Genomic DNA, 13012 nt, shown 5'->3' on the forward strand with positions numbered 1-13012 from the left:
GTCACACCTTTTAAATTATATTATATAATTTATAAAAATGTGACATGCACCCAACCAGACATTTATGATTTTTTTGTGTCCTCACTGAATTTATGCCAGTATGTATTTTGTGTTCACTGGTTGTTTACCCATTTTATAAAAATGACACTTATTGGAATTAGTCTGAAGAGTAGGCCTATTATTCTAATTAAAAAATATTTTAACTGTTTAAAACTAACAAACAAAAGTTTCGACTCCACACCATGATGTAGCTCTCGTGACAACCTGCCCCATACTCCCCAATATGTATAATTTATTTTTAAATAATTACACGCATGAGTTGTAGCCTATTGTTTTTAGAATGCATGATCTCTGTTCCTCCAACGTTCTGCAGTCCCGTATTAAACTCTCCCGCACGCGTATTTAATCATGTTCGCTGTATATGGCTGTATCATTTAATAGACAGGATGTGGTGGTCATTCTACTCAGAGGGTCTCCAGTTTTCGCCATTTCCATTGCTCCCACATCATAATCTAAGTCATGTTCTTCATTAATTGGGTTACAAACATGCCCCTGGAACCACGAGCGGCAGGCCGGTCATGTCCTTTTGATTAACTTCTGCTCGGTAATTAACGGGGCTCCTGGTGCCTTTTAGGATCACTATAATGAAAGACGGCGTTTTTACTCTCTCTTTTTCATCTTCATCTCGACTGTGCACGGCTAAATGTGTGCTGTTTGCTCAAGGCTTCCCTCAAATGCAATTTTTTTTTCTGTTCTCCTTATTTGTAACAAATATATTTATCCTACTCTCTCTGCCCATTACAAATTAGCACATGTCCTTTTTTATACACAAACCGCATAACCTTTCAAGTGATATATAGGCCTAAATATATATATATGCCTGTATATATATATGCCTGTATATATATATATATATATATATATATATATATATATATATATATATATATATATATATATAAGAGAAGGTTATGCAACAAAATAACAATAGAAACAATTATGCAATAGAAAATAAGGTGTAGGCCTATGTTTATAGTTTTGAAAAAGAATACGACGTCAGACAAGTTAATCAATATTTCATTAAAATTTTCAAAAGACTATGCAGTTTGGAGTGCAACAAAACAACTTGTCAGAGGAAGTGATATGATCTCTTCCGTATAGCCCATTCCCAAAGTCTGTTAGCTTGGTGAATTCATCGTCGAATGAAACGGTTCTTATGTGGGCTGACCGAAGCAAATGGTCTTGATGTTTACACACTTGTCCGTCAGGTTGGCTCCATGCGGCTTTGATAACCAAAAAAAAAAAAACGGTTAGACATCCTGGAAAGCAGCACAAGCCCTTTAAGTGCTCTATGTTTAGAGATCTATTGCAGAGATTCAAGCTGCCACGTCAATATCAACAGTTTTGAATTTCTTCGATCTCTGGATGTGCAAACTGAAGTCCAACGTGGAAGGTGATTTTTTTTTTTTTTTTTTTTTTTTTTTGGATTCATTTGGTGGACAGTTTGCAGTATTATTCCTCGAGCTTTTGAGTTTAAAGTCACTTGAAACTTAAAAGGACAAAATTACTATTAAAACGAACTTTTCTGCTGGGTTGGAGAAGTTGGATTTTTAAGAACCACACAGATCGAGCAGAAAATAATGGATGCAGCAGACTTTCATTTTAATAACCCTATAGGCTATAGCAAACCCTTTACCTCTAAAAAGCAAGAACTAAGTGGCATTCTCCTAATAGATATTGATTTGAAAGTGGTTGCTTTATGCCTATTCTTTTTAGGAGTGAAGTTAAAGTTATATGCTTTTGCGATGATAGAAGTGGAAAGAAGTAACAAGTATTTTGATCACATTGATGAATGTTATATCAAAGATTGAACATTTTCTGTAATGTTTATTAAAGATGCAACTGGATCCGCGTTTTAATTATTTTTTTTATTACCTATATTAGTGATGCATTAACCCTGCTTATATCATCTTGTTAGTGTATGAATATGTTTTATCTGGCGGTATCAACATCTCGCTGTTTTCCATAAATACATTTTCTGTTTTCTGTTACGGCCTTTGAAATGTTTCACAGATTTTGGGATATCAAACGTAGCCAAATGATCTTTTTTCCTGTCTGAAATTCTACATAAAATCTCAATCAGTCTACTAATTTTACTTGCCCTGTGATTGTTTCACAAGGTTGTTTCATTCTGTAAATCCAATTACAATGTTTTATTTGTACTTCTGTATAGACCTCGTTCATGTCTCGATGATAAAAAAAAACTTTAACGCAGACTAGGCCTAATTTCTGAATTAAAGGCCTATTTTGTCCATAGCCTATAGCCTAAAAACATAATGGCAAATAAATAGCAGATAGCTATTTATATCCGTAAATGCAAAATATCTTAATTTTTGTCATCGATCCTTTATGTAGATGCCATAAATCATAATTAAATTCATTCAGGGTATTTTTATAGCCAGTGCGCGTTAACGTGGTTGATCCGCTTTGATTGAGCAGTGACCGGCAGCGTCACGCGTAAAAAGTTCCTGGACCGAAACTCATCAAATCTGGAATAACTTGGGTGATTTAAAGTTATAGTCACATTAATTACTCGATTTAGTCACATTTTCCTATCTCTCAAAACAATTTTGTTTTATAACAGAAAATGTTTTGGAGGTAAATGGTTAATTGACAGGAGCCGCACGTGATTGATTTCTGGGCGTATTGAATCAGATCGCTGTCTCACTCTCTCACTCCCAATTCACGGGTCTTTGTTTCTGATCCTCTAAATCCCACCCACTTGAAATGAAGGGGTGGGAAAAAATCCCCTACTCGCTCGCTTATACACTAACGTGTCCCCTGTTAATAGCATCCTAGTCCACTATTTGCGCTCTCGTGCTCGGGACGAGGTGATGGAGACTGAGAGTTGTTTGTCTTTCTCCTCGCCTCCAAACAGGATCACGCCGGAGAATTCGCCCGGTTTGGAGCATAATTCCGGCTCTTTCTTTCAGTGTGACGACCTTCAAAAGTCTCCGCATCTTCCTCTAGCGCATCGACATGAGTTTTTTATGGGACGCTACGCTGACGGCGGCTCCGCGAACTTTACGCACGGCGTCAGCACAACTCCTCGCGCGTCGCCTGGAAAGCATACCAAGTTTTTGGAGAATATGAATCAGGACCAAAAACCTTCGATCACCGAGAAGAACTCGTCATTTTATGAGACGAATTCCGAAGGTAAGTGACAGTCGTTTTGGTAGTTTGTAATATACCAAACGCTATAATAATAATAATAATTCTCAATTAAAGTTTAAAAAAACTTTTCAAAAACTCCTTCTAAAAGGCCCCGTCTCAAAACAACCAAGATGACCATGTTATGTAGAATATGTGACAAACCATTAATGTTTTTAACTGACCCATAATAAAAGTTTATGGCAATTGGATGTTTTAATTATTATTTCATTTTCCTTTAAAAAGATATCAGATCTAATAAGTTTATCTGTGATGATTAGAGATAGATTAGGCCTATTTTAATATTTAATTAAATATTTTTTTCGGTCAATCAGTGAGCCTATTTTGTTCGATCTGGAAACTTAAGCAGCATTTTTGAAATGGTGGGCCAACTGTCATTACTAATGTAATTATTATTATTTATTTATTTAGGAAATTAGCTAGTTCTAAATATAGGCCTATAATAATCGAACATTAGCTACTAATAAAAATAGGCTATACAGATCTCAACAACCAAACAGTAAATACGTAACATTAATAAGGCTATTAGGAAAAATACCGACATCTTAAAAACAAGCATAATACAATACACTTATAAAAATAAAGTTTCTTCAAAACTTTAGGTTCAACAAACAAGCATTAAAAACCCATTTGGCCGTGTGGTTTTTTTTTTGTGTTTTTTTTGAGAAATTAAAAAAGTTGATGTTTGGATCTTCAGGTCAGTGTATTCGTTGATATTTGCATAGAAGGTTCTCTAAATAACTACAAAATAAAAAAAAACGTTATTTATTATTATTATTATTTTATTTAGGCTATTTTGCTACACTTAAAATACGTATGTTAGGCTTTAGGCTACCTTTTTTAGATTGTAGAGATAATTTACCTAATATTTCCTAACTACTATAATTGATATTTTATTATTTTGTAGGTATTATTATTTTATTATTTTGTAGCTGAATGATTTCTTCAGGTTGTAGAATTATGTATTTTAGATAAAGTTCAGGCCTGTAAGGCCAATATCCATGGCGCGTTTCGTCCTCAGACTTTTCCATATTATGTTAAAAAATAAAGCATAAATAAAGTTCTAGATTATTGATAGTTATTTTAACAGGAGGTTTGAATATAACGGTTACCCTCGAAGCGATTTAACGTTTTCTCCCCTTACCGGACTGGAACGATTTATTTCAACCACAAGTCCCAATTTATATAGCAGGCCTAAAATATTGCGATGTGAAGGCCTAATGCTCAGAAACAATATTTATTCAGATTACAGCATTTAAAACTGGATTTGTCTGCGCAGTTTTAGGCCTGTCTCGTTTGCTTTTAAATGCCTTACAATATATTGCATCACTTATAAAGACGAACATTGATTTCCCTTGGAATAACAGATTGTAGGATGCTTGAGGATTCTAAATTCGTTTAATTTATAAACGACATTGTTGATACCATTTTCCATAAGTCAACAAGCAGGTTTTCATTTCTGAAATAACTTATTTGTTTTAAGATCACGAGATTTGTTCAGTCAGTATAGGCTATCTTTAGCCTTTTAATTGGGAACCTTATACCTAATGGGGGTGTGTCAAACAAATATAGCCTGGATTTGATTGGTCAGAAGGAACTAGTTCTGAAGGCGACACTGTTATAATGAGAGGTCAATACAACATTTCAAAGACAGGTTGTCTTTTGGCTTACAGTAGGAACAGAAAAAAAATCCAGGGCTGTTTCAAATATGAACTTTATGATTTTAGGATACATCATTGCACTTATACTTTATCTACAAGCCTATTCACATGAAGACTATTTTGTCATTTTTACAATAATTTATTTATCAGGCTATTGAAGGTCAGTAGAGACATCTTGAGATATATTTATCACAAATATAAATGAAAATGGATAAACATTTAGATAAATTACAGAACCTTACATAACTGTGCTTGACAGTTCTATTCTTAAAACAGAGTTTAGCATTTTTTATTTTAGTTCCTTAACTATTTTAAGAGATCACATACAATGCACTCTTTTATGTAGCTCTAGTTAATGACTTCCTCTGTTTTGGTTAAAATTAAATTATGAAGAACCATAATTCATTTGCTACTTGTAATCACTGCGCAAAGAAACACATTGAGCTGTAAAGCAAACTGCCTGAGGATATTTTATGACCCAAGGTCAGATGTTTTGTACATCTAGAGAAATTATAAGTTCACTCTAATTCAGATGGAGTAGAGTTCTTGTGAGGACACCGAACAGCATTATTATCAAACAAAATTATAATGCATTGTTGAAAAAGGGTCACAATACAATGAGGAGCCTGCGAGTTCCAGACCGATAATAACCAATATCATTTCCCCCTTTATTTTGTTCTGAAGGCCTTAATAGAAGAATTTATTTTTGATGAGTTACAGGCCTAAAAGTGCTAATTCACCACCTGTGCCGCATCATCCAACTTAGTTAACTTATTAAGGCCTTAAGCTTAACTATTAGGAACTTTAGAGTGCCCATTAATTAATTATTAATGCCCATTAAATACTTTTGATATAATAATTGTTTTTTATGTATGTATGTATTTTATTTATTAACCTACATTTTATAGAGCCATAATTTTGTCATTTTATTAACCTATGATCATGGTTTAAACATTATCTCTCCATACGCCTATGAGAAATTGCACAAATATATCTGAAAACATGAATCCCGCTACATCACTGAGGCATGTTTTATTTCCTTTTCAATAAAAATTGGGAATACAAATATTGCATTACAGTTTTTCTCAACGTCTCACTAAAGTAGTCATGAAAGAAAACAGCCTGCTTAAGCTAAAACTCTATGGTTTATTCCTTTTAAAACAGCACTTCCCATCCTTTATATTCTCTTGAGAAAAGCAAACACGTCCTGTTTGAGTGATGTTTATTATTACAGTGATTTTAACGGATCTTTTTTTGTTGTTGTTGTTGTCTATAAAATTCTTTGACTTCTTACAACCTTTTAATATGTCACATCATAACTGTGGATTTTGTAAAGACATGCTTTTTTATTTTATTTTATTTTATCAGCAAGCATCTGAGCTAGCAAAAATCGCAACACTTACTCTGAACTCAAGCCATTCAATCTCAAGTTTCAAGCTAATCAAAACAGTAAGCTCTACTGACAGTGTGTTTTATTATCCCTTTTAAAATTGGTGGAATACTCAAAAACAGACAGAATATTTGAAGGAGAACATTTCTGTCTTTACGAGGTTTGTTAAATCGTCTCCTATTATAAAAAGCAGAGACATTTTTGATTTTATGTGCTGGTTGCACACCATTATTTCAATCCCGTCAGGAAGTGCATTACATAAGCACTGTTGATGTACAATAGCTTACACAGTTTACAGTAGCATATACAGTGATTGCTATTAATTTATCACATATCAACAATGTGTTTTTAGCAAAAGTTATATTTAGGGAATATATTAAAATAGAGATATAAAGATTAGATATAAATTAGATATAAAGATACTGCATTATAATTGTGTTTGCCGTTTAATTAAAACTCACATATTTGACGTGCTTTTTTTGGTTAGTCTGAGGTCGCTTAGCCATGCCAGACAGCTAGCTATATATCACATGAGGAAATATTCAGGCTATACATAACAGTTTAAAATAAATAGTCATGAACAAAAAAAGCACTGTACTTACTCAGAAACTGATGTTTAATCAGCCTGCACAGTATTTACATATTTTGTTAGAGACTAAATGGTCACTGATCTGCATTTAATGGCAAAACTTGCCTGTTTGTAACTCAGCAGGAGAGAAGACCCTACCCAAGCCCCTTGGCTATCCTGCACTAAATTCAGAGTGCTGTGGAAAACTGAAAGAGCCGTCCCACGAACTAACTGGAGACTCCATCGCTGACTCCATCGACCTTTCAGGCAAGAACAAGAAGCGGCGAAACCGGACGACTTTCAGCACCTTTCAACTGGAGGAGCTGGAGAAGGTCTTTCAGAAGACGCATTACCCAGATGTGTATGCTAGGGAACAGCTGGCACTGAGAACGGAGCTCACAGAGGCCAGAGTGCAGGTGTGTTTGACTCCACCTCCTGGGACAGGTTGTTATATAAGAGGAATGCAAGATTAAATGAAAATATTCAAACAAACATGATACACTATCTGTCATTCAAAAATGTAGGGTCTGAAATGTTTAAATGTTTTAGTCTCTTATGCTCACTAAGGCTGCATTTAGTTAATCCAAAATACATTCAAAACAGTAATTATTACAATTTAAAACAACAATCAATATATTTAAACTTATTCGTGTGATGTCAAAGCTGAATTTTCAGCATCATTACTCCAGTCTTCAGTGTCACACGATCCTTCAGAAATCATTCTGATATGGTGGTTAAGAAACATTTCTAATTATTAGCAACGTTGAAAACAGTTGTTCTTCTTATTATTGTGATAATCATGATTTTTTTTCAGGGTTCTTTGATGAAAAGAGAGTTCAGAAGAACAGCATTTATTTGAAATAGAAAGCTGTTGGAACATTGTCAAAGACTTTACTGTCAGTTTTGATTAATGTATCCTTGCTGAAAAAAGTATTAATTTCTTCAAAGTAACCTTTTCAACTGTAGTGTAATTGATTAATATATCTGGTTAATATAGTCTGTTGAAAATGAATTGATACAATTGTGATTTAAGAAATGAGACAGAGGTGTTTCATTCAGACAGGGGCTATACTTCAGCTTTAGCTATATCAACCAAAACTTCAGCTTAATAAATGTGTTCTTTACCCAGGTGTGGTTCCAAAACAGACGGGCCAAATGGAGAAAAAGAGAGCGCTATGGGAAGATGCAAGAGGTGCGAAACCATTTTGCTGCTACATACGATATCTCCCTTCTCCCTCGCTCCGACACATACCAGGTATACACACACGAATACACAAACACAGAAGACACACAGAGCCTGAGAACAAGTATTTCAACACACAGTGGGGAGTTGCTTTGGTTTGGCTGGGGATATAGTGACTGAACATTGTAACAACAAATTATATTTGTTGTCAAAAACACTGATTGAATTTAGTTTTAGAGGCCATTTACACAACACCATTTTCTTTTCTTTTTTTTAATTTAAGTTTTTGTTGCAAAGGGATACAATTCACATCTGTTTATGACATTTGTCACTTTTACAGCTTTCCCGGCTTACAATTATATACATTAATCAGGAATAGCAAAACTCTCCAGTGACAAGTTAATAAAAAAACACCTCAATGGATCTCTTTAAGTTAGCCTCAGTTTCAACACAGAAACTATTTACAAAAGGAGGGGGAGGTATAAATAAATAATAATAAATAAAGACATAAATCATTCATTCTATAACAAAAAAAGTATTTGGTTAAATAGGAGTTGTATACTCAATCCATTTGGACCATAAATCAACCAATAAATCCTGAAAATTCACACAAAATGTAATTTTCTCCATATTGAAAATACTTTTTAAAACATCAATCCATTCCTGTATTTGTGGAGGGTTAGGTTTATAACAGCATCTAGTTTTTTTAAACATGTATTTGTTCCTCCTTTCCCAGGAAACCATCGACACATTGCCCAAGTAAAGTACCTCAAAACTTAAATCAATTGAAGTGCCTTGAAACTTTTCGAATGCAGTGCATATCTTTCCAAAAACTTCTGATGTTAGGGAAATCCCAAAATACGTGAAAGTGGTTGACATCCTGAGAACCACACTGTTTCCAACTATTTGCATTACCTAAAAATTTACAACGCCATTTTCAACTAATAAACTTTTTTTTAGTTAATTTACTAAAAAAAAAAGTTCAACAGCTTGAGGGCCTGAAACGGCAAACTTTTGACAACAGGTTTCAAAGTGCTTTTTTTCTTTTCAAAATGATATACCGTAAACTTCTTAAATACTTTTTTATTTATGCGGTTATTTTATTTTTCAGACAATATTCTATATATATTAATTAAAGTCTTTTTTGTGTTTTTCTATTTAATGTCCACATAGATGCAAAATACCCTATGGCCAAGCAGTGCGGGAACAGGAGGTGTAGGCGGAGCGGCCAGTGGTTGTGTTCTGGGCACCGAAAACATGACATCATCCTGCATGACCCCTTATCCCCATCCTCATGGCAACCTACCCGGGCTTATGGGTATGTCTGCATCTGCAGGCCATCCTCATCATCATCATCATCATCATCACCCAACCCACCATCCTAGTATAAACGGGATATACTCACTCCATGGCTTCCCAGGAAGCCTAGGGGCCCATTCCTTTGAGCCCGGACCAGAGTCTGAATACAAGGCCTCAGGCCTGGTGGCCCTGCGCATGAAAACCAAAGACCCCGGGAGCCTGTTATCCTGGCCGACATGACCGTGCAGCTGCAATTGCGATCGCGACGACATCACTGAGCCAACAAACATTTAGCATGCCTGCACATACCGGCATGATAGTGTTACTCAGAAACACACAACTGAAGGACACTATTTTTAAACGCTCAATGTACACATTTCTTTTTGCAGGCTTCCATGTTTTCACGGCAAAGAACCACATTGTGCCCGGATCTCTTTCCCTGTGGAAGCGTCTCATTTGTTTGTGTGATTTTGTTGAAACTCAATGAGCCATCATGGGCTTTGCCCACAACTTGCCTTACTATAAAATTATTTCTGGGATACTAAAATTGTAAAAAATTGTGTAATATTAATTACCAAAGAGGATGTGCAACATGTTTATTTAAGTATGTTAATGTTAATCTCATAGTTTCAGTGTATGCAGTGTTTTAGCCCCATTATAGTCCCAGTCAATAAATGATTTTACATTTCCCAACTTTGTGCATTCAAATATGTCACCCCTAAAAACACCAACTACATGTGTGTTTTTTTGACAGGAATTAAGCATCTCTGCATATAGATTGCATTTTGTGTTGCGCTTATTCTAATATTGGTCTATATTTAATATCTACTTATGCTTGGTCATTTTTCCAAGTTTTACATTAGATTACCTAGCCATCATCTAATGCTTAATCAAAAAAATAAAGAAACATAATTGAACAACATTGTTAAATGTTATCTTTAGCAAACATCAGAATTTCATATTGAGCATTATAGAGCTACCCAAATTCACTTGCTGCTTTAAACATTTTTTTTGTAGTGTTTTATTTTTAATTTATTTAGATAAAATTCTACAGATTTAAACCATAGTTTTGGTATCAACCAAAATGTTTATATTCATGCATCCTAATTCTAATTTTAAAATATATTTGGAATGTGTGGTTTTACTGTAACATAGCAAATTAAACAGGCCCCGACAACTTTTGGAACCAGACAAGCATCTCAAAATATTGTAATGCAGGAAAAATATTTTGTGCGCCAATTTTTAAGGCTAGTAGGGAATATAGATAAACGTTTGCATGTAAGGTGAAACGTTTTGTATTTGAGAGAAGCCATGGCCATCTAATGTGTAATTTTAAATGTGTGTTTTGCTGTAGGCCGGCTGTGAAGGCTGTCAAATGTCACTCGATACATCAGCAGCATATGACACCACTGCTAATACAAAACCAACTAAGTAACCAAAAGCCCTTCACTCCTGGACTGATGATGGATTCCAAGGTTTTTCTCTGTCGTACCTATCAATTGAGGTCTGGGGTCTGACAGCAGAGCAGAACCACAAAGCCTAATGAATTATGAGTCAACTTACATGCTATGCTACTGTTTAATTCAAAAGTCTTGGACAAAAATCTAAATACTTAATTTTGCAGTGCAGACTCCAGGTTCCTGAAGCTGGCTCTGTGGTTGAATGTATTGGATAAAGAATAATAATAATGAAAATGTAATTACATTTTTGCATGGTTCAAAATGCACATAGGCCTCAATATCTAATCAGACTCAAATTCAAATTCTGCCTGGTGAAAACTAGTCACACATTCAATTTTTCTGACATTGACTTTTAACTAAAACTATGTCCCTCAAGAGTATACAGTCGATCATGTTTGATGTGTTTTTGGAATCCCGATCCAGTGGGAAATAGCTGAAGTTAAAGTGTTCTGTTGATACAAGTGCCAAACAGCCTTGAGGAGGGCAGTTCTGTGACCCAGCAATGGGACTGGTGTGGGTTATTCAGCTCCATCTGGGTTTAATGACTGCATGCCAATCCTGCCAGCCATTCTTTCAGGGTGATTCACTTCATTTAGATGACACATAAGACGAAATGTTTCGAGAAGAAAAAAGCTGCGTGACATGATTTTCAAAGCTTTTCTCGTTTTCCTAATTCTCAAAATGGGAACAGATCGACAGTCGCTTTGGGGCAAGCATTTCCTGCTGCTTCTTTCCTTTGTGCATTGAGGATGACAGAAACGCTGGATCACATTAAGTGCCAGTTTAGCGGACCGTGCCGTGTTTTGGAGAGAGCTGACATGTGGTTCCAATAGAGGATAGACAGAAACTCTCTCCACACCCACAGCTTTGAATTCCAGCCTGATCTTTCAAAAAAGGGGACCCAGCTCCAGCTACACATGCAAACTGATTAAATCCCAGATTAAAGGATGTGATAAAGAAATACAGTTCAGGAATACAAGAGAAGCATTACTAATAAGAACTACAATGAAACTGGCAGGATGAAAAATGTACACAAAGACAGTGTGTGCTAACTATTGTAGGCTCATATGACGGACACACAATATAAACGCATACGGAATCTAAATATTTAACATTAACCATAAAATAGCCAAAACTGCTGAGTTGACCTGTCTTAATGACGGCCTGCAGCAGTTTGAATGACAATTTGGCAGTTAAATGGCAGCTAACTTGCCTAGGCTAAATCCACTAGCTACTTAAATAAAAATATAGATATAGGCCTATAAACAAAAGTTTAAATTATATGATGTGTTAGCTTGTGCTTTGTGTATTTAATCCTTATTTGTAATACACAAATTATTTGTATCCTATAGAAAGCATTTATTTCCTAACATTTTTTTTAATCGCATACTTGCTCACTTTTGACCCCACAAAAAACATTCAAAGCATTTTTTTATTTTTAGCATGTAGCTCCAGATTAGAGCATCTTGCCTTAAATATAGGCTAAATACATTCATTTTTATAGATATTTAACTGTTACATAACATCTTACATTAGCCTTTGGCTAGTGATTTGGGAGACAAAAAATAATAATATTCCACCCGTTCTGAAAATCTTTATTATTTAAAAAAAATATTCATTTTATTAGGGTGAACCCATAGACTGTAAAAAAAAAGGGTGAACCCCGTTGACAATGCTAAATCTAATAGGCTGCTACAGAACCGACATGTTAAAAAACTATTCTTCACGTTTACAATAACGTGACCCTTCCGGTCACCTCAGTGGAACAGGCAAGCATCGCCATCTGTTGGACATAAAGTGAACTAGCAATTTTTTTTATGTTTTATTTATTCGACCACTCACAATTTATAAAGATAACATTTGGCATTTAAATGAAATGTAAGACAAAACTCACAGTCTTTAGAATCAACTCAACATAAAACACTTTTTAAATTCAAACATTTTTTCCTACCAGATTTACTATTGATTCATCACGTTTATTAAAAGATGATGGAATTCGGTGCAGAAGCACATATATTATATTTTAGGTGCATGACCTCAAGACCCCACTGAAGATTAGTTAAATGTCACCTTTCTTGTTTATAAAGTGTCTATGGTAAATATTTGCCGTTTGAAGCTAAAATGGTGTACACGAGACTGGGCGCTGTACGGGCGGTCTAGATTGACAGACAGAACAACCAGTGGCGTGGAAGTTTCTCAGAGATTCAAACCAATCAAAGT

At 35.0% G+C, this 13012-nt stretch overlaps 1 protein-coding gene across 3 annotated transcripts; it reads left to right on the forward strand.

Annotated features, from left to right (window-relative positions):
* The first annotated feature begins 2591 nt into the window (after positions 1-2591).
* Positions 2592-10025, forward strand: alx3 (ALX homeobox 3). Of its 3 annotated transcripts, none has more exons than XM_056260991.1 (4): positions 2592-3216; positions 6992-7266; positions 7980-8042; positions 9207-10025. In XM_056260991.1, exons 1-4 carry the CDS (start codon positions 2895-2897, stop codon positions 9570-9572), a joined length of 1026 nt encoding a protein of 341 aa, XP_056116966.1. In that variant the 5' UTR covers positions 2592-2894; the 3' UTR covers positions 9573-10025. The 3 variants fall into 3 exon arrangements, with proteins under 3 accessions (XP_056116966.1, XP_056116964.1, XP_056116965.1); XM_056260989.1 differs by having other exon boundaries at positions 2595-3216; positions 7980-8105; XM_056260990.1 differs by having other exon boundaries at positions 2595-3216; positions 6995-7266; positions 7980-8105.
* The last annotated feature ends 2987 nt before the right edge of the window (positions 10026-13012 follow it).

The sequence above is a fragment of the Rhinichthys klamathensis genome, unplaced genomic scaffold (assembly GCF_029890125.1).
Source record: "Rhinichthys klamathensis goyatoka isolate OS25496 unplaced genomic scaffold, OSU_Roscu_1.1 h1tg000180l_1, whole genome shotgun sequence".
NCBI classification, from domain to species: domain Eukaryota; kingdom Metazoa; phylum Chordata; class Actinopteri; order Cypriniformes; family Leuciscidae; genus Rhinichthys; species Rhinichthys klamathensis.

Excerpts from the sequence above, each read along its gene's own strand:
- alx3 (XM_056260989.1), top strand. The coding sequence starts at position 2,895 with ATGGAGACTGAGAGTTGTTTGTCTTTCTCCTCGCCTCCAAACAGGATC. Across the intron at positions 3,217-6,991 it reads TTATGAGACGAATTCCGAAG|CAGGAGAGAAGACCCTACCC; the intron begins GTAAGTGACAGT and ends TTTGTAACTCAG. Across the intron at positions 7,267-7,979 it reads TCACAGAGGCCAGAGTGCAG|GTGTGGTTCCAAAACAGACG; the intron begins GTGTGTTTGACT and ends TTCTTTACCCAG.